The sequence below is a fragment of the Salvelinus alpinus genome, chromosome 15 (genome assembly GCF_045679555.1).
Source record: "Salvelinus alpinus chromosome 15, SLU_Salpinus.1, whole genome shotgun sequence".
Classification (NCBI taxonomy): Eukaryota; Metazoa; Chordata; class Actinopteri; order Salmoniformes; family Salmonidae; genus Salvelinus; species Salvelinus alpinus.
The window spans coordinates 29,392,114-29,414,387 of record NC_092100.1 but is presented as its reverse complement, the minus strand read 5'-3'; the positions used below and the strand labels follow the sequence as shown (position 1 = coordinate 29,414,387).

The following is a 22,274-nucleotide window of genomic DNA, read 5'->3' as shown; positions in this document are numbered from 1 at the left end:
CTTTATAGCTTTTTCTAATCCATTCAACTTCTCATGAATTTGGCATTGTTCTGCGTTTGTTTCAATTTGAACGGTGTTGTAGAGTGTTTTAAAATGGGTTGTCCATATGTCACCATTTTGTATCGCTAATTCCTCTTGTTTAGATTTTTAAAGTTTTTTCCAATTTTGCCAGAAGTTGTTTGTGTTTATGGACTCCTCAATTAGTGTCAGCTGCTTGCTGTTGTACTGTGCTTTTTTGGTTCTGAGTGTATGTTTATAGAGTTTTAAAGTCTCACGGTAATGAAGGCGTAATTCACCATTATTTGGGTCTCTGTGCTTTTGGTTTGACAGTGTTCTACGTTTTTTCCTTATAATTTTACAATCTGCATCAAACCAGTTGTCATCTGTGGTCTTTTTTGTTTTGTTTTTTGTCAATTTCAGTTGTGCTTCTTTTGCCGTTTGCCTGAATATATAGTTGATGTTTTTTACTGCTAGATTGATGCCTTCTTTACTGTGAGTGAATGTGATATCCAGAAAGTTATCTAAGAGTGTTTGTATATTTTGGTTACAGGTTGCTTTCTGGTATTCTTCTGTGCTGTTTTGGGCCCATCTGTATGAATTTCTGATGTTGTACAGCTTACTGGGCTGTGAATGTGTGGTTGTTTCCATGTATGTTCTTTTGAGGAACAAGTAATTTGGCTGTGATCAGACAGAGGTGTTAGTGGCTTGACAGTGAATGAGCTGAGAGAGAAGGGGTCAATGTCTCTCTCTCTCTCTCTCTCTCTCAATTCAATTCAATTCAATTCAAGGGGCTTTATTGGCATGGGAAACATGTGTTAACATTGCCAAAGCAAGTGAGGTAGATAATACACAAAAGTGAAATAAACAATACAAATTAACAGTAAACATTACACATACAGAAGTTTCAAAACAAGAAAGACATTACAAATGTCATATTATATATATACAGTGTTGTAACAATGTACAAATGGTTAAAGCACACAAGTTAAAATAAATAAGCATAAATCTCTCTCTCTCTCTCTCTCTCTCTCTCTCTCTCTCTCTCTCTCTCTCTCTCTCTCTCTCTCTCTCTCTCTCTCTCTCTCTCTCTCTCTCTCTCTCTCTCTCTCTCGTTTCACCTCTTTCTTCTCCACTCTTTCTTCTGTTGAGTGATAATAAAGTTTGACGTCAGACTTTGTTTGCTCCCGGCTGTAGGGGTGAAGGCTTTGACCTTCCATTACCATGGTAATGACCACAATGGTGAAGTCTTTGCATAGTGACTGAGCTATGCAGAGTTTAGAAAACTGCTGAACCCCAGTGGCTCACTGTGGCCATTGTCAGGTTTCTACCCCAAACAAAGGAAATAAAGCACAGCACAGCGCCAGTAGGTTAGTATGGCCACCTGAACAACATTGTTGTTGGAACCACCGATTCAAATGAGCACTCCCCTTTTTCTCCCCAATTTCATGATATCCAATTGGTAGTTAGTCTTGTTCCATCGAGGTGAAGGTCGAGAGCCATGCGTCCTCCAAAGCACGACCCTGCCAAGCTTGCTTAACCCGGAAGCGAGCCACACCAATGTGTCGGAGGAAACACTGTACAGCTGGCTACCGAAGTCAGTTTACCAGTTGCCCGGCCCGCCACGAGCACAATGGGACAAGGAAATCCCTGTCGGTCAAACCCTCCCCTAACCCGGACGATGCTGGGCCAATTGTGCACCGCCTCATGGGTCTCCTGGTCACGGCCGGCTGTGACACAGCATGGGATCGAAGTAGTAATCTATAATCTTAGAGGTTAAAGGTGAACTATGCAGAAATCACTTTGCCATTTCCTGGTTGCTAAAATTCCAATAGTTCGCCTAATTTCAGTTTATATGACAAAACAAGCAAGTATAGTGTAGAGAATAATTGTTCCATCTAAACCGCTGTTAAATATATTTTCCATAACCAACAATATTTTCTTTTCAGCTGTTTTGATGTTGATGTACAAAACCGAAAGTAAAAGATGCAAAAATGAAACTTACGAACGTGAAGCATAGAAATAGCGCGCGTAGAACATATCTACAGCTAATTAGACTTGCTTTCAATGAGAATGACAGATCTATAACTAACATTTCTATGTGAATTTGGTTAGGTCACCCAAAATACATATTGCAGATTTAATGATCAACCAGATTCACATTTACTTTAGTTTAGTTTCTAGACAGCGATTTCTCTTCACCCTCAGCTGGGTGTGTCTAGGGAGGTGTGTACATCCATCGAATATGCCATTTAGACTAGGGAGAGAGACTAGCAGTCATCTAGTTATTGACTCATAATTAATCAGAACGGCACGTGAATCATTCTCTAAGCACTTCCTGTTTCTGTGGCCAGAGGGAGAAAAACAGGGAGAGATTTGTGGGTGACTTATACTGAGAGTTGGCAGGCAGGCCTTCAGCTAATGAAGGCAAAGTAAAAAAAATTATGATGAAATCAGTTCTCTCTGCCCACTCCCTCCCTCCAACAGGAAATTAACTTATGACGTAGAGCAGACAAAAGCATGGTCAAAGGAATCTCTTTCTTTGCTCTTTTTTTCTGAATGGAGAGATGGATGGAATAGATAAAGAGAGCAAGCTGGCAGGAGAAAGGGAGAGTTAAGATAATATATAAAATAGAAGAGTAGGCAATATGAAGCACCATGCTGCATGCATCACTACCTCATTGTCACTTAAGTATATTGAAGAATTTATACTTCTGACTCTCATCCTATAGAAACCTCCGGTAATTGATACCAAATGTCCTCATAAAGACCAATTAAATGTCACTTGGCTTTTTTGAACGTAGAGATGACTAAAAGCTATTTATCTGTCCACGTTGAGCGAGACTGAAGACGTAAGCTCTGCTTCAGCCAAGCTGTTGCTGTGAGTAAAACTCATAGTATAATGAAATCTTTCTACTAGTTTGAGGGCCCCTCATTATTTCACTAGTCGTGTGTGTGTGTGTGTGTGTGTGTGTGTGTGTGTGTGTGTGTGTGTGTGTGTGTGTGTGTGTGTGTGTGTGTGTGTGTGTGAGTGTGAGTGAGCCTATGTGTCTGGTCAGCCCCTGCCTGGTCAGTGTGTGTTTGGCCTGCATGGTGAAATGGCAGACAGCTGCTGGCCACTCAGGCGCTATAGTGGGAGGCTGTGTGTGTGTGTCCAGAGCCTCCTCGGCCCTGACGGGTCGGGACGCAGAGTAGCTGTCCCTCTCCCAGGACAAGCAGGCTATTCATCAGAGGGCTGTGACTGGGAGATCCACTAGACCAACACACAGCACTGCATTCATCACCACCCCAATACACTCTAGTCAATCCCTGAATACACATCACACAGACAGATCACAGCACAGCAGCCCTCACTCAGCACTGGGACAATTCTGATTCTGATTCCTTACATTGACTACATATAGGGAACATCTGAACGTACATTAACACATTAACATTGCCATTACTGTCTGGGTATTGTAATAGCACAGTAATTGCACATGTCTATAATTGGCCATATCTGGCACACAGAGAGTAGGCAACCCAGGGTCTGTTCTGGCAGTGGAACAGGGAACCAGGAGTGTTCGATATCTCATCATGAGACTAACAAGGTGCCGGAGTCAATGGAGTGTATCCATGGATGCCTAGGGAAACCAGGCTTCCCCAAATATTTGACCGATCTTTTTTTTTAAACAATTATAACATAATTTATCTTTCTCTTTCCCGTCAATTCGCAAGTGGGTGAATCTCAATGGCTAAATCATCAGAGCGAGGGAAACAGCACCCCTCTGTCTCAGTATGTATAGACCATGTATCTGATGCTGTCAGGAACAAAAGAGTATGACATGTTGCCGCTGTAGCATTTGATTGATTGATGCCATCAAGCATTTGGTCTCCCTTGATAAAAAATGATAAAATAATTAGCCAATCAGCATTGAGCTGAACTCAACTGTTGGTTGTCCTGGCGCAGCAAAACTCCTCTCAATGTAGACCAGTCTGAAATTGTCTTCACACCAATCAAATCACAGCCTAAGCGAAACATCATCATTGTCAGACAAACGTGTCTGTTGATTTGATGTTCTGCTGTAGCTAGCTTGCTAAATCGTCCCTTTCCTAAGCCATGGATGGAGAAGTGGATTTGGACTTGTGGTTTTGACTTAATTCTCTGTACAGGCAATGCTTATGACGGCGATTCTGATCTAACCATAAATTAATATATTGTGCCACTGGCCTGAGACGACTAAAGTTCAATATGTAGCCTAGTAGGCTCACATTAACTAGCTAGCTAACTTAGCTGGTTCATTTTTCCCATACCAGGAAGTTAGGGTTAAAAACTAAAACTAAAAGTGTACTTTATGACAGAGTCATAAGACATTTTACCAACATGAAAGAGAGGAGGATGGCATTGGTGTTCAACTAGTCTATAAGTAGGGTGAGTCAACTTCATTTTATTATATATTATACCTGCACGCGCACGCAAACACACATACAGAAATCAGTACCATGGACAGCCACATACACTCCTGTTCAAAAGTTTATGGTCACTTCAAAATGTCCTTGTTTTTGAAAGAAAAGCACATGTTTTGTCCATTAAAATAACAGCAAATTGATCAGAAATACAGTGTAGACATTGTTAAAACTTCTTCAGGCTGCAGGGGCAGTATTGAGTAGCTCTGATAAAATGTGCCCATTTCAAACGGCCTCGTACTCAATTCTTGCTCGTACAATATGCATATTATTATTACTATTGGATAGAAAACACTCTAGTTTCTAAAACCGTTTGAATTATTTCTCTGAGTGAAACAGAACTCATTCTGCAGCCCACTTCCTGACAGGAAGTGAGATTTCTGAAATTGAGGTCTCTGTTCTAGTGCTTGCCTATAAATGGGCATGATACGTATTAGTATACATGCACGTCATACACCTTCCCCTAGATGTCAAGAGGAAGTGAGAGAAGAAATGAAGTGATTATCTTGGTCTGAGGTGGTATAAATCATCTTGGAATGACGTGTCCGCCATTTCCTGTTTTCTGAAAAGCGCGAAGATGGACCTGGAATTGCCTTCTTGAAAGCTGTCGTTATAGGCGACTACTATCTCCGGCTTTGATTTTATTTGATACATGTCACAATATCATCGTAAAGTATGTTTTTTCAATATAGTTTTATTAGATTATTGCAAATTTTTCGGGACGTTAGTCGTGTTGCGTTGTGTCCCTTTGTTCAGGATGGAGAGCTTCGCGCTACTTGGCTAGTGCGCTTGCTAATTCAAGAGGGAAAAACGACGTTCTAAACCCAAACAAAGACTGTTCTGGACAAAGGACCCCTTGTACAACATTCTGATGGAAGATCACCAAAAGTAGGACCCATTTTATGATGCTATTTCATATATCTGTCGAACTGTGCTATCGCTACCGTTTGCCTTGAATCAATGCTGTTGTGTGTTAGCTATTGTAGTAAGCTAATATAACGCTATATTGTGTTTTCGCTGTAAAACACTTAAAAAATCGGAAATATTGGCTGTATTCACAAGATCTTTGTCTTTCATTTGCTATACACCATATATTTTTCAGAAATGTTTTATGATGAGTATTTAGGTATTTGACGTTGGTGTCTGTAATTACTCTGGCTGCTTCGATGCTATTTCTGACGGTAGCTGTGATGGTAGCAGCAATGTAAAACTGATTTATACCTCAAATATGCACATTTTTCGAACAAAACATAGATTTATTGTGTAACATGTTATAGGACTGTCATCTGATGAAGTTGTTTCTTGGTTAGTTTGGTTGGATCTTGGTTAGTTAGGTTGGCTTTGTGCATGCTACCTGTGCTGTGAAAAATGTCTGTCCTTTTTTCTATTTGGTGGTGAGCTAACATAAATATACGTGGTGTTTTCGCTGTAAAACATTTTAAAAATCGGACATGTTGGCTGGATTCACAAGATGTTTATCTTTCAAATGCTGTATTGGACTTGTTAATGTGTGAAAGTTAAATATTTAAAAAATATATCTTTTGAATTTCGCGCCCTGCACTTGAAGTGGCTGTTGTCATATTGTGCCCGACCTCGGGCTTGCAGCCAGAAGAAGTTAATGTTGTAAATAACTATTGTAGCTGGAAACGGCAGACTTGTAATGGAATATCTACATAGGCGTACAGAGGCCCATTATCAGCAACCATCACTACTGTGTTCAATGGCACGTTGCGTTAGCTAATCCAAGTTTGTCATTTTAAAAGGCTAATTGATCATTAGAAAACCCTTTTGCAATTATGTTAGCACAGCTGAAAACTGTTGTTCTGATTAAAGAAGCAATAAAACTGGCCTTTAGACTAGTTGTGTATCTGGAGCTTCAGCATTTGTGGGTTCGATTACAGGCTCAAAAGGGCCAGAAACAAAGAACTTTATTCGGAAAACTCATCAGTCTATTCTAGTTCTGAGAAATCAGAAAATGAAGCTCTCGTACAAAGCTGTGTACTACTCCCTTCACAGAACAGCGCAAACTGTCTCTAACCAGAATAGAAAGAGGAGTGGGAGGCCCCGGTGCACAACTGAGCAAGAGGACAAGTACATTAGAGTGTCTAGTTTGAGAAACAGACGCCTCACAAGTCCTCAACTGGCAGCTTCATTAAAAAGTACCCGCAAAACACCAGTCTCAACATCAACAGTGAAGAGGCGACTCCGGGATGCTGGCCTTCTAGGCAGAGTTGCAAAAGCCATATCTCAGACTGGCCAATAAAAATAAAAGATTAAGATGGGCAAAAGAACACAGACACTGGATAGAGGAAGATTGGAAAAAAGTGTTATGGACAGACTAATCTAAGTTTGAGGTGTTCGGATCACAAAGAAGAACATTTGTGATACGCAGAAAAAATGTAAAGATGCTGGAGAAGTGCTTAACGCCATCTGTCAAGCATGCTGGAGGCAATGTGATGGTCTGGGGGTGCTTTGGTGGTGGTAAAGTGGGAGATTTGTACAGGGTAAAAGGGATCTTGAAGAAGGAAGGCTATCACTCCATTTTGCAACGCCATGCCATACCCTGTGGACGGCGCTTAATTGGAGCCAATTTCCTCCTACAACAAGACAATGACCCAAAGCACAGCTCCAAACTATGCAAAAACTATTTAGGGAAGAAGCAGTCAGCTGGTATTCTGTCTATAATGGAGTGGCCAGCACAGTCACCTGATCTTAACCCTATTGAGCTGTTGCGGGAGCAGCTTGACCGTATGGTATGTAAAAAATCAAGCCAATCCAACTAGTAGGAGGTGCTTCAGGAACATGGAGTGAAATCTCTTCAGATTACCTCAACAAATTGACAACTAGAATGCCAAAGGTCTACAAGGCTGTAATTGCTGCAAATGGAGGATTCTTTGACGAATGCAAAGTTTGAAGGACACACTTATTATTTCAATTAAAAATAATTATGTATAACCTTGTCAACGTCTTGACTATATTTCCTATTCATTTTGCAACTAATTTCATGTAAAACAAGGACATTTGTAAGCAACCTTGATTGGACTAACTTGTTTTTTGTATCTTTGATTGTTTTCAGTGTATTAAACTAAGCATATATAGCCTTGTTGAATTGACGATGTTTAAGTTGAAGTGGTTCTGGAATAGCGGAGGCAGGGCTCCTGTTGTCTTTGTGCTGACTTGCGGTAACTCTGTGGTTCTAAATCAGTAGTTGTTTAGTAAACTGTCAAACATTAACTTGCTTGACCATGCTGCAGGTCATAACTGTTTGTTAGGTGTAATATTTGCTTTGTGGACTTCAACGGACAGACGTTGCTCTCTGGTTTTGTGATGAAACAAACATATGTGTAGTTGACTTTATTCTGCTACTCTGTGACTGTTGTCTGTTTGTTGTCACGGCCTTATTGTATATCACGCTGGTGTATGAATGAACGGGTTATAGAGAAAACAATGCAATTATCACAACATAGGTTGTAATATGGCTTTTTTACTGGCTTGGCTTCCTCAGTGGTTTTACCCACACACCGCTACTGGCCGTGGTGGGGGTGGTACATTTTTTATCTGGCTGTGATTCAGGCAGCACAAAGAATATGGGAAATATATATTATTTATTTATGGTGTATGTGCATGCGTGCGTGCAATTATGTGTGCGTGTGCATGTGTGTATGTCTGTGTACCTGTAATAGGGAGAACGACAGAGATAGTCAGGTCAGGATGTGTTATAATGGGTTTTAGACGGGGGAACCTCTGCTGACCGTATTAATAACCACACTGTGAACAGACAGACACTATCTCCACTGCATGGAACCCTGTCCCCACACCCTGTCAGGCTGGTCACAAACATCCTCATCCCAGTGATAGTCCATCTGGGCTAGGGAGGGAGATAGCCATGGGCAGGAGGGCGGGAGACAGAGCTGTAGCTCTCTCGGTCGTAAATGATCAGCCCTGTGCCCTGTGTGGCATTGCTCTTGGATAGAGGCCTGGGTGCTGAATAGACAGATAAACTAGGCCCCTCTGATATAGGCAACATGGACTCTCCCTCTCTCTCTTAATAAACACACATATGGACTAAGGTGGACAACGCGAAGCCAGGCAATAAATCAGGAAGTGGAGGCGCCTTACAATTAACCAATCAGACGTAGCTAATTTAGCGACCTGTGGTCTAGTGAAGGGGGGCAGTTGGAGGAGATATATATATAGCCCTATGCCAGACTTGCCTTACCACTCTGTACTAGGGGAGGGAGAGGAAGAGGTACCGGTCAGGGGGGCGCTCCAAATATTGGTTTAGTTTCAAAGCATCCCATAGTGAGTGGGTGGCTGTGTTTGCTCCTGGCAGGCAGATGCAGCCTGTGTTGTGTGCTGTTAGGTGTCAGCTGTGTTTTATAGTTATTTAACTGTCCTGGAAGGTCTTGAGTCTGGTCTATGGAGTCAGCCTGCCCTGGCACTAGGGAATTTGACAGTCTAACATTATGGAAGTAAATGTTGTTTCTCACTGAAGGGCACTACAACCCAATATAACATCTGGAACTTTGTTCAACAAACTCTGGGAATCTAATCAATTAAAGACAACACAGCTTGTCTGTAAAGGAATAATGAACTAACCCTCTCTCCTTTCTTATGCAGAACGTTCTAGCCAAGGCCCTGTATGACAATGTGGCTGAGTCTCCAGACGAGCTGTCCTTCCGGAAAGGTGACATCATGACGGTACTAGAGCGGGACACCCAGGGTCTGGATGGCTGGTGGCTCTGCTCTCTGCATGGACGCCAGGGCATCGTCCCTGGCAACCGCCTCAAGATCCTGGTGGGCATGTACGACAAGGCTGGGCAGCAGCAGTCTCCACTCCCCCATGCCTCCCAACCTGGCCCTGCCCAGAGCCCGAGCCAGCTGGCCTTCCCCCCGCAGAGTGCCTACTGCAAGCCCTCCCCCTCCTCCCAGTACACAGCCATGCACCCTGCCTTCTCCAACCCTGGGCCTGTCCCCGCCCTACCTGACAGCATCTACATGATGCCCCCCAACCATGGCAAGCCTTCCCCTTCAAGCCTGTACCAGATACCCATGGGCCCGCAAGCCCCACCCAAGGCCCCCATGCTCTCCCAGAAGCAGTTCCACGCTCCTGTTCAGGACATCTATCAGGTGCCTCCCTCAGCAGGAGGGCCTGGTCCTGGGCAGGATATCTACCAGGTTCCCCCCTCCATAGAGAAGAGGAGCTGGGACTCCTCCAAACCTCTAGGAAAGGTAAGTCTGTTTTGAAACGTATTGCACATTACACAACAAACACATTCCTCTAATCTTAAATATAGACTTGTTAGACATTTAGGTCCACAATAGCTAGTTTAGGCTCTCATTGTCATCTGACCTCATCCTGGTTGGGATATGTTTGGTATCCTGTTATTGTTTCTCCCTCATGTCCTCTGTCTGTTGTTCTCACTCTCAACAACAGCTCAAGGCTCCATGTCATTTTCAAAGCCGCAGGGATGACAGAAAAGAAAACAGAGGATAGAAAGATAAAAGAAAAGCCAAAAGAGAGAGGGGAGATGAGGAGAGGGAGACATATTGGAATGAATAATGTTTTTTTTTATAATTCAGGGATCTATTTGCTGGGGTTGGGTGAGTAAGCATTTTGCTCTGTTAGGCAGCAGCAGCAACAGGCAGCAGGCTGGAAGGGGGGGTACCAGTACCAGCCAGTGCGGTAACAGTAACAGTACAGTTTGTTGTGGCTGGTATTCTCCAGGGAGTGCCGCCCAGGCCTGCCTTAGAGCACTGAGCCATGTGTGAGAGCAGCGCTGGGAAGTGAAGTGTGATGATGATGATGGAGGAGTGATTGGGCGGCAGCAGCAAGGTGCACCTGGTCCCTACAGGAGGGGGCGTATCACATGAGATGTCTCACCATCTTAAGTCCCCACAGACTGTACGATTTTAGGTGTATTATGCAACGATTTTGCCGTCTCAGACAAAATTTCCACTTCATGGGGCAAATTCTTAGGTCATAAACGATTGTTGGACGTCTTGGCTTGTTCAGTGTGACAGGGTCTCGGTCTGCCGATTAGGTACCGCTACGTTCAGTCGTAGGCTCCGACAAATGCTTAGCCTTTATCGTGTAGTATGGCTGGTGTTACGAGCCGATCCCGGTGACTGACCAATAAGAACAAGGCCGGCACTTGAGTATGCACATAAGAATACGATTATTGTGAATAGTCAGACTAATATAATAGTTTGATTAATGCTTTGCAAAAATAAACATTTTACTGGTAATCCTGTTTACATGACGAACAAAATCACCAATCAAAATAAACGTTCTACCACAGCGACCATGTTATTTTGGGGAAGCCAGTGATTATTATTATTATTATATATATATATTTTACCTTTATTTTAATAGGGAAGACATAGTGTTACCTAGGTCTCTTTTTCAAATGCGCCCAATTGATTCTGAGTTTGTATGTAAAAACTATTGATATCAATATTTTAATTTGGGAACATCGCACAGTGTGATGTTTTTTTAATTGCAAAATACTGAATGTAACGTATGGTAGGTCTGCAGGTCGGCCTTTGACCTGGCTGCTGCTGCCATAGAAAGGGAATTAGAACACAGATACAGTATCTCTGTGGCCGCTCCTCTCACCCCACAGCAGGTCTGTCTGTCTAAGAGGCATGACCACAGGGCTTTGTCCTTCACAGAGGGGGCTAGAGATGGGCCTCTGCATGGTTGATATCTGCCTCTCAATAAGGCCAGCTATCTGTCAGATACAAAAGTACAGACGCTCACAAAGAGAAGGTACAGAGAGTTAAACAGTAGTATCTGGCAAAACAAACATTGCCTTTGTGTTCCCTTGCTGTGAGTGTGTTAAACCTATGACTTATCCCCAATGATGTATGGGTGCAACTTCAAAACAATCTGAAAACGAGAGGAGAATACCGACTGTAGAAAGAGGGAGTGAGTGATTTGAAGACAAAACAAACACACGTGACATTTGGATTGAGGCGACATGAGGGACATAAGAGAAAGGCCAGGGCTCACAGAGAAACAGTGGACGGGGTCGATGAGGAGCTCCTGCCCAGTGATAAGACAGAGGACTCCAACAGAGTTCACACTCCAGCCCAGAGATAAGACAGAGGACTCCAACAGAGTTCACACTCCAGCCCAGAGATAAGACAGAGGACTCCAACAGAGTTCACACTCCAGCCCAGTGATAAGACAGAGGACTCCAACAGAGTTCACACTCCAGCCCAGTGATAAGACAGAGGACTCCAACAGAGTTCACACTCCAGCCCAGTGATAAGACAGAGGACTCCAACAGAGTTCACACTCCAGCCCAGTGATAAGACAGAGGACTCCAACAGAGTTCACACTCCAGCCCAGTGATAAGACAGAGGACTCCAACAGAGTTCACACTCCAGCCCAGAGCAGAGTGTTTCCAAATGTTGGCTGATTCTAGAGTGCTGCCTCAGTCCGGTAGAACTGTCATATAGTGTATGTCATCCCAACAGCAGGCAGTACAGGAAGTAGAGAGGGAGGCCACACACACACACACACACACACACACACACACACACACACACACACACACACACACACACACACACACACACACACACACACACACACACACACACACACACACACACACACACACACAGACACAGACACACACACACACACACACACACACATACAAAGCTCTCACATACACACTGGGATGAAGACTAATTAGGGAGTGAGGGAAAACACCGGCATTGTCTCAGCATCCTCTGCTGCTCAACTGGAGGAGGTAGAGACTAGTACAAAGACAGTTACACTTGGCAAACATCTGATAAGCAGGAAGACAACACAGCTTGTCTGTAAATGTAAAGGAATAACACACACTCAGAATCTCACTCTAGACCCATGTCACTAGTGTTAGATTGTTATGCTGCTATCTTGATTTTGTGTGCTGACCACCTCAGCCTTTTCCTTAGATGAACCGGCAACAGTTGAGCAGGTTGGAGGGGTGAGGAGGTTGGTAAAATACCCAGTTGGTACGACGAGCCTTCCCCAGACTGGCACCTTTGAAAGGGAGCAGGGGGGCGCCCTGATCCCAGTCAGCTGTGCCAGCCAAGCCTGGTCTGGGCCTGGGGACAGGGGATGGGAGACGGGGGCAGGGTTGGGCAGGGTTGCGGAAGGCCAAGCAGCAGCAGCAGCTGGAACAACTGTGATTGGTTAGCAGGCCTTACATCAAAGAGGATGTCTTTTGAAGGGGTGTGGCCCTGGCACACTCCTTCAAGGGCCTGGAATTCTCTCCCTCCTTCCCTCGTCAGCCCCCCTGTCCTCGTCCTCTCCATTCACTCAGCACCCCTGTCCTCGTCCTCTCCATTCGCTCAGCCCCCCCCCCCTGTCCATGTCCTCTCCATTCACTCAGCACCCCTGTCCTCGTCCTCTCCATTCGCTCAGCCCCCCCCTGTCCTCGTCCTCTCCATTCACTCAGCCCCCCTGTCCTCGTCCTCTCCATTTGCTCAGCACCCCTGTCCTCGTCCTCTCCATTTGCTCAGCACCCCTGTCCTCGTCCTCTTCATTCGCTCAGCCCACCCCCTGTCCTCGTCCTCTCCATTCGCTCAGCCCCCCCCCCTGTCCTCGTCCTCTCCATTCGCTCAGCCCCCCCTGTCCTCGTCCTCTCCATTCGCTCAGCCCCCCCTGTCCTCGTCCTCTCCATTCGCTCAGCCCCCCTGTCCTCGTCCTCTCCATTCGCTCAGCCCCCCCTGTCCTCGTCCTCTCCATTCGCTCAGCCCCCCCTGTCCTCGTCCTCTCCATTCGCTCAGCCCCCCCTGTCCTCGTCCTCTCCATTCGCTCAGCCCCCCCTGTCCTCGTCCTCTCCATTCGCTCAGCCCCCCCTGTCCTCGTCCTCTCCATTCGCTCAGTCACCACTCTCGGACCGACTCAGTGTTTTTTAGTTTTCTACCTAATCCATTTATGCTGCATTGGTATGCCACGTAGCCGCCCAAAAACAACCCCCACCTCTCCTTCAAACCACAGCAACTGCTTAGCCCAGCCAGAGAAACAAACAAGTAAACAATTCACCGCTGTCTATCTGTCCTCTTCTCATCTGAAAGAGAAGACAGAACCTGAGTGGCCTCAGTAAACACCCAGCTGTGTTAGAGCTGAAAACACCACTGTACTCTGTGTCTCTGAAACCCAATGAATCAGAAAGGATATATTTCATCCAGACTCTTTGCTATCGCCCTCAGTACCTTTAGCAGGGTTGCTGTAAGAGGTCATGACCTGGCTCCTGTATGTCTATAGGAGAATTCACTGATTTCCTCATATGTGCTAAATGCTAAGCTGATAGGGGCTTGAGAGTTGCACCACTCAGACATTGAGGAGGAATGACAGACTCCACTGGGACTGGAGCTACCACGTGATCTTTTACAACCTTCTCTCCTGCTACTGTCTTAGAAATTATTTAAAAGTACAGTGTGTGTCTGTGACTGACATGTTCATAGCAGAACTCACTGCTATTGTGTGAGGCTGACGGTTGGTGGAGAGGTGGAGTTGAAGAGCGGCCTGTTTGAGCCTGGGCTCCTTTGATTAGGGCCATCGAGGTAGATCCAAGCCTTCTTATCACCTGCAGCCTCTAATGACCCTGTGTGCAGGTGAGAGACGCTGTGATAAGGAGCCTGGCAGCCGGAGGCTAACAGCACAAGCTGCTATGGGACTCAGCTCCTCTCCTCCCCTCTGCACTGCACCTGTGGAAAAAGGTGGGAGATTGAGATTCTATTGGTGGTTTTGTGGGCTGCCGTGGGCTGCCTGCTCTGAAAGTAAATGTGTAATCTCATGAGTGTTTAAAGAGACCTGGCGGGCGCTCACTTGAAATGTAGGGAGGAGAAGGGGGGGGGCTTATCTGCAGGAGCAGGCGGGCTTTTTGGGGGAGGGTTTGTCGTGGAGGGAGGGAGGGAGGATGGGGGTGGGTGAGGCATCAGGGGAGAGAGAATGAAGGTGTGTGTGACCTGCTGAAGAAATGGCTGCGTGCTGTTGCCTATTTAGCACATAAATATACTAGATACACGTGTGTTTGTGTGCTCGCTTGTGATGGATGATGTGAGGAGAGGGAATGTGGGCAGGGAACAGAGAGAGATGGATGGATGTACACGCCGAGGAGTCACTCTCCCGCAGGCTAGAGCAACAGTCTAAAAGCAGTGCAGCTGCCGGTCCGAAGATCAGAAATGAGCTCATCCATAGAGATGAGACGGCTGCTGTGTATTCCTGTTAGTGCCTCGCAGGCTTGTACTTTTGTGGCCTTCTTTATCTGTAACCACACATTCCTGTGTGCACTACCTCTCTCTGTGCCTCACTCCCACACGGCCCCTGTAGCTTTACCTCATCTAGTCTCAGCCTGGGAGCCAGAGGAGCTCTTCTGTGCTCTGCCACACACCCCAGCCATGCACTATCACACTACCACTTATTTATTTCTTCACTCCCCTTCTATATCTCTCCTCCCACACTCTCCCTCCCATTCTCTGTCTATGTAAGCAGAGAAGTCCTTCTCCTAATGAAGGAAGCGCTCCTGTCTGATTGTGTTAATGTAGGCAGTACTCTGCAGCCCTCTGGGGTTCGTGTCTCAGTAGCACTGAGATTAAAAGAGTGTCTCCCGCATTGTGTGCTTCTCTAAAAGGTTCTCTGATTCAGCCCACATCACTGTACTGCCCGAGCAGTGACAGGGAGGGGAGGGGGGGGGGGGGGTACCTGCTCAACATAGCCATTAGACTCCTTACCACTGCATTGGGCAGTGAGTAACTCAGTAAGCATCTCACTAGGCATCTCTGCACAGTGCTCCACTATGCACTCAGAATGTTGTGGGACTGTGTATAAACATAGGCTCCAGATGTGAGTGTCCCTGCCCAGCTGCTCTGTGCTGTGCTCTGGGAAGGGAACACTGGGAGGGGTGGGAGGCTGTGGTTGGAGTCCCATTCTGGGGCAGCAGGTGGTTAGAACGTTGGGCCAGTAACTGAAAGGTTGCTAGATCGAATCCCCGAGCTGACAAGGTAAAAATCTGTCGTTCTGCCCCTGAACAAGGCTGTTAACCCACTGTTCCTAGGCCGTCATTGTAAATAAGAATTTGTTCTTAACTAACTTGCCTAGTTAAATAAAGGTAAAAAAAATAATAAATACAACAATTCTGTCCCCCCCAGCCTGAGCTCATGCTGGGATGCAGCTTTTATGGCTCTGCCTGCACTCAATGGGGCCCAAGCTTTAGAAGCCCAACTTGAAGTGTGTGGGAATGAAGCAGGGTTGAAGTGGTTGGGTTAGTCTTTATAGAATCAGAGTTCACTCTTCTAGTACATGGCATGTGGGCTCATTGGTCAGCAGCACTGAGGGATGTCTAGAGTACAGCCTCACTACGGACCCAGGTGAATCTATATGTAATCTATCTGTGGCTGCTCAATGGAAGTTGCTCTGGATAAGTTAAGTTTCACACATTGCCTCTGTAGATGTGATGCAGTCTGAGTAAGGAGGTCAGTGAGTGTGTGAGTGTGTGTTTAAAAGCCTTGTTTCTTGCCTGCCAGGTCTCCCCTCCATTACCTACTGTGGACTCATTTTCTGCTCTGATACTGTAGAGAAAGGGGAGAGAAAGTGAGTATGGGAGAGTGAGAGAGTGCAGAAGGAATCACAGGGGAAACATTGCCCTGAGCAGTGGAGCGCTGATGGGACCTTTTTGGGTTGGTCCTGTTATTACCTCCCAACAAAGCCTACAGCAGATATTGGGGAGGGATGGGGAAAGTCTACATCAGATAGTGGGGAGGGATGGGGAAAGCTTACATCAGATAGTGGGGAAGGATGGGAAAAGCCTACATCAGATAGTGGGGAGGGATGGGGAAAGCCTACATCAGATAGTGGGGAGGGATGGGGAAAGCCTACATCAGATGATGGGGAAAGCCTACATCAGATAGTGGGGAGGGATGGGGAAAGCCTACATCAGATAGTGGGGAGGGATGGGGAAAGCCTACATCAGATAGTGGGGAGGGATGGGGAAACACTACATCAGATAGTGGGGAGGGATGGGGAAGGCCTACATCAGATAGTGGGGAGGGATGGGGAAAGCCTACATCAGATAGTGGGGAGGGATGGGGAAAGCCTACATCAGATAGTGGGGAGGGATGGGGAAAGCCTACATCAGATAGTGGGGAGGGATGGGGAAAGCCTACATCAGATAGTGGGGAGGGATGGGGAAAGCACTACATCAGATAGTGGGGAGGGATGGGGAAGGCCTACATCAGATAGTGGGGAGGGATGGGGAAAGCCTACATCAGATAGTGGGGAGGGATGGGGAAAGCCTACATCAGATAGTGGGGAGGGATGGGGGAAAGCCTACATCAGATAGTGGGGAGGGATGGGGGAAAGCCTACATCAGATAGTGGGGAGGGATGGGGAAGGCCTACATCAGATAGTGGGGAGGGATGGGGAAAGCCTACATCAGATAGTGGGGAGGGATGGGGAAAGCCTACATCAGATAGTGGGGAGGGATGGGGAAGGCCTACATCAGATAGTGGGGAGGGATGGGGAAAGCCTACATCAGATAGTGGGGAGGGATGGGGGAAGGCCTACATCAGATAGTGGGGAGGGATGGGGGAAGGCCTACATCGGATAGTGGGGAGGGATGAGGGAAAGCCTACATCAGATAGTGGGGAGGGATGGGGAAGGCCTACATCAGATAGTGGGGAGGGATGGGGAAGTCCTACATCAGATAGTGGGGACTGATGGGGGAAAGCCTACATCAGATAGTGGGGAGGGTTGGGGAAAGCCTACATCAGATAGTGGGGAGGGATGGGGAAAGCCTACATCAGATAGTGGGGACGGATGTGGAAGGCCTACATCAGATAGTGGGGAGGGATGGGGAAAGCCTACATCAGATAGTGGGGAGGGATGGGGAAGGCCTACATCAGATAGTGGGGAGGGATGGGGAAGTCCTACATCAGATAGTGGGGAGGGATGGGGAAGGCCTACATCAGATAGTGGGGAGGGATGGGGAAGGCCTACATCAGATAGTGGGGAGGGATGGGGAAAGCCTACATCAGATAGTGGGGAGGGATGGGGAAGGCCTACATCAGATAGTGGGGAGGGATGGGGAAGTCCTACATCAGATAGTGGGGAGGGATGGGGAAGGCCTACATCAGATAGTGGGGAGGGATGGGGAAGGCTTACATCAGATAGTGGGGAGGGATGGAGAAAAGAGAAAGGGGTTAGCGAGGGACATGGGTCTTCCCCTTAGCGTAAAAAGCAGATCCCCAGAAGCCTCTCTCTCTGTGCTCCAGTGGTTTCTCATCAAAGGGATGGGATATCACAGGAGCCAGGGGCGATCTTTGTTCTGGGCTGGGGGAGTCAAAAGGCCAGAGAGAGAGAGAGGCCAGATCAGAGTGGAGGGACACAGGGTTCACCCACGCACCACATCAGCTCAACACCCACTCCTGACTCCTGAGTGGTGTCATTAGTGTGAGGATGTGTGTAGCCATGTATGGGTGTTTATTTGTGTGTGTGTATATGTGGTGTGTGAGGTTGGCCTTATTAGTGAGTAGTAAACCTAGTGGTCATGGCTTTAATAGGGGCTGGCTCTTTGATGTTTTCATAGTCCTCTCAGTAGGGTCAGGGATAGAAGGGACCAACCTTGAGTAAGGAGACAGGAAATACATAAAGCTTGAAATAATGGGGAACTTAGGCTATGTTCTAGTGTCAATAGTGCATTCATGTAAAAAAGCAAAGCCTAACACTGCTTATTCCACAGTCCAAACAACATGGAAGCATTTCTATTCCCACTTGACACTCTCTCTACCATAGAAATTACAGATGAATAGATTGATAGTGAAGGATTCTCCTGTTCTTATCCGACGGTGCTGTGACTAATACCCTGTCACTGCTAGGAGACCTCTCTCACTGCGTTTCCACGGTAACACAGTCACGGACATTTTTTTCAACTTTTTTTTTTAATTTAACCTTTTATTTAACTAGGCATTTGAGACAGACCTAACTGTGGTGTTGCCAGGAGATGCTGAAGAGAGATTTTACATGGGGGTTGTAGACAAACACCCTGAGATAGAGCGAAAGAGAGAGTTGTAGAGAGTGATGCTCCCAGCCAGTCACGGCCTGCCCAGTCACGGCCTGCCCAGTCACGGCCTGCCCAGTCACGTCAGCTATTTGGGGCATGTGTCCCTGGGCCGTGGGGCTGTTGAGGGGGTCTTTGCGGATTAGTTGTTGGGCGCTCCCTGTCTCCAGTAGCTCTGTACTCCGTCCTGCCAGGCCCACCAGGCTGACCCCCTGTGCCACATGGCACACAGGGGCCAGGGGGCCAGCAGGAGAGCTCCGACAGAAGTGTGGAGTTAATTAGGGCCTGATTAATCCTGCAGCCCGGACCAAGCAACCAGGGATATGGGGCTGTAAATCTACACACCCCACCCTGCGTCAGCGTCTCAGCCCCCCACACCCCCATGGGCTCCACTACAGTCAAGCATTACTGCACTGCTCCCATTTACTGCTGCGGCTGGGATGGATATTAGTTCTGATCTGGGTCACACACCAGCTGCTTGGAAAGTTTTAGGTTAAACAACCCTAGTTCTGAGGGAGGATTATGACCTTATTTAAGAGCATTCTCGGAATTGAAACCCTTCATCACTACTCTATCCAGGTGAAGTAGTCAGGGGGGGGGGGGGGGGGGGGTCTGTGGAGGAATTCTCCTGCACGGTCGGTCGGCGAAATCGCACATCATTAGCTCATTATGGATGCATTCCCCCCCAAAATCACTAGAAAACAGCTTAAACAAATGCAAATGCAGCTACTTTGCTGTTATTCTGGCTACACTACACTAGCAAGCAAGGAATAAGAACGTTGCCAGCCATCATGGCAACCGAACTGATAGAACGAACGACCAGCCTGCTTGGGTAGCAACCCTAGATTTGTCTCGGGACTATATGTCGTGGAAGGATGAAATAGTATAAATAAATTAATCAAAATAACGTTTTTTATGAAAATATGTCAATCATTATTTGTGTATATGTTGGTATCCCGTTGTATAAAAGTGATAATACCCTCGAAGCCAGTGTCAACATCGTCTCGGGCCTAACAACACCTGTGCCAATATATCCTCCAAACACCGGCTTCTCTGGCATTATCACTTAAATATATCACATACCTTTTATTTTCCTGCATATGTAAAATCAGGATTATGCCTCACCTGCCATTCATTCCAAATAGACTGGTTTTGATTTCTCCCTGCCAATATGACTGCCATTTTCACCCCGTTCTTGAACTTTGAGTGTTTGACAGCCCTCTAGTAATTGAATAGGATCTCTATGGTCAGGGCATTGTACTAACGCTACAACACTCACACTACCTGGGAACTGAAATGTGTTCTGCCTCTGGGAGAGTAATAGAAACACACAGACTCCATTTTCATTCAACCTAAATCAGATTGAATTCTCCTCATCATAGGGATGGAATGAGGATTATTAGGTTATTATAATATTTTATATTATAATAACACTTTACCTAAGGTGTTTGAATGTAGCACCAAAAAGCTATCAAGGGTATCGAAGGAAGCCATAAAACGGTTTCTTTTTCAAACATGTGAGGTCCAACGTGGGATATTAGTCTTCGTAGTCTAGCCTTGGTTCACTTGAAAGACCATGTCACAAGAGTCAGGAGAAGTTTTTCTTTGTCTTGCCTGTTGCAGGTGGACTGGCAAACCCTTGTGTTCTGAAACGATCTGGACAGACAGACAGGGTGGCTGTGGAGAGTGGTGGCATGTATCATGGTGTCAGCTGGGTTAGGGGTCAGTGGACTGTGGCTGGTGGGGGACATGGGCAACAGAGGGGCAGTGGGGTGGTGGTGATGGGGGCTTTGCAATCTGTTCCTCTCCTCAGGGTGACCCCTGTTCCAACAGACAGAGCCTCCATGAGGGTACCTTGTGACCAGCTGCCAGCCCAGTAAAGCAGCGAGGGCTCAGGGCATCACTGCTCCACATTGTTCTACACCCTCAATGGCTCCAATGTAGCTCCTCGTCTTTTAGTGACATCATCATTATGACCTGATAGAATGTTGTGACAGCTTTCGGCTGGGTGTGCCCCCCCCCCCCCTGCTTCTCTCCCATTGACAGGAGCCTTTCAACACTATTGATGAGGACTTGGCTAAGAGCCAGAGCCTATATGTACCCATCCCCTCCCCTCTCCAGCGTCTTCCTCCTTGATAATTCACACTATTGACCGCCATTACTTATGCTGATGGAGCTCAGGGCATCAGAGGGATCCTCCAATACCATTAGAAGACTTTAAGGGCCAGCTGAGGAGGGCATTGATAGGGCTGGCTCATTACCATGTGTTGAATTACCAAAACTCTGAGAATGTTTCCTTCTAATCTCATTAAAAGCTCACGGAGGATCTTTGTCAATAAGAGCGAGGTTGCGTGATAGACATCTGACTCTCACTTACTTCTGTCAATAAGTAGCCTGACGCTCTCAGGAACATGCTGGTGTATAATGTGTGATCATGTTTCTGTGGGCTGTTTACATTCATGTCAACAGGACAAAACATGACAGATAAAACGCAATATATATGAATAAACTCAGAATGACATGTTGCCAGTTGTGCTTGGGTATCCCATCTCATCACCCTTATAGCACAAAGGAACGGGTATGTTGTTACTATGTGGTAGTAAAGGTCTTTAGGTCAAGAGAAGCACACAATAAATGTTATGATCTACAGTATATCTGAGTATTGAGAAAAGCGAGCGTTTTGTGTGAGAGAAGGCTGCCAAGGAGGCTGGGAGATATCACCCTGGAATGTGTTAGATGAAACACCTGCTGTGTACTTTAAACGTGTGTGAAACTGGCTGGCTCCATGGGGAATAGGCTGTCTGGAGAGACTAGGAAAGTAAGGCAGGGATGGGAGGGGAGAGACATGGAAAGTAAGGCAGGGATGGGAGGGGAGAGACATGGAAAGTAAGGCAGGGATGGGAGGGGAGAGACATGGAAAAGGGGGGAGGGAGGGAGTTTTGTGTAGGGAGACATTCTAATATTACTTTGGTTCAGTTGATTCAATTTGTTCTGGGGTTTTCCCTTACTCCTATTTCAGCTTATAGGCTGTCAGGTTAGAACATCTACTTTCTTTAGACACTGGTTCTGAATGAATGGAAGTTACTAAGGGAGCCATATAGAGGCGGAGGAAGGATACAGACAGGACATGAGGACAGGGATGAGACATATTAACAGAGGCAGATTGTCAGATTTATTTAATGTGCAATGGCTTAATTATCTGTTTAGCTGGGCTGTCACCTTTCAAGTGGCAGGCAGCCTGACTGGGAGAGCAAATATTATGACAGGATCCAGGAGAGTTCATTAGCAAAGAATGTGATTGGTTTCTTGAATGCCAGTCAAGCAGACTACTGAGGTACCCTTCACAAAGGAGAGGCAGAGAAGGGGAGTAGAATTAACAATTAGTAAAGGCTGGTGTGTGTTGGTGCTCGAGTACTCATGCATATTTGTGTATGCAAGCGTGTCGGTAAGTATTTGTTTCTCTGTCTATCTAAATGGACAATGGATTTATTTTATTGAATGTGAACTCACATATTGATTACTAGTAGATATTTATTGCTGCATTTTATAAACTTGGATTGGTGCACACTCAATATCTGAAGAGCATCTATCTCACTCCCATCTGCCTGGTTGCCATAGCCACTAGTGAGGAGTGGATATAATGAGATTCTATTAAGTGCTATCGGGCGGTTCACTAGGCACCACCATCTTGTACCAGGAGGTGTGTTCAGTATAGTTAGTACCAGTGCTGCAGCTTTTGTATTGTATTATTTCTCTAAGGTGATGTGT

The 22,274-nt window shown here is 46.2% G+C and overlaps 1 protein-coding gene across 4 annotated transcripts in view; it reads left to right on the top strand.

Moving 5' to 3' along the window:
* Window positions 1-22,274, top strand: part of LOC139539879 (breast cancer anti-estrogen resistance protein 1-like) — a 109,967-nt gene that overhangs the window by 78,069 nt on the left and 9,624 nt on the right. For all 4 annotated transcript variants that reach the window (XM_071343250.1, XM_071343252.1, XM_071343248.1 and 1 more), the window contains exon 2: window positions 9,064-9,675. In XM_071343250.1, the coding sequence (XP_071199351.1) occupies window positions 9,064-9,675 (612 nt within the window). The remainder of the gene's footprint in view (window positions 1-9,063; window positions 9,676-22,274) is intronic.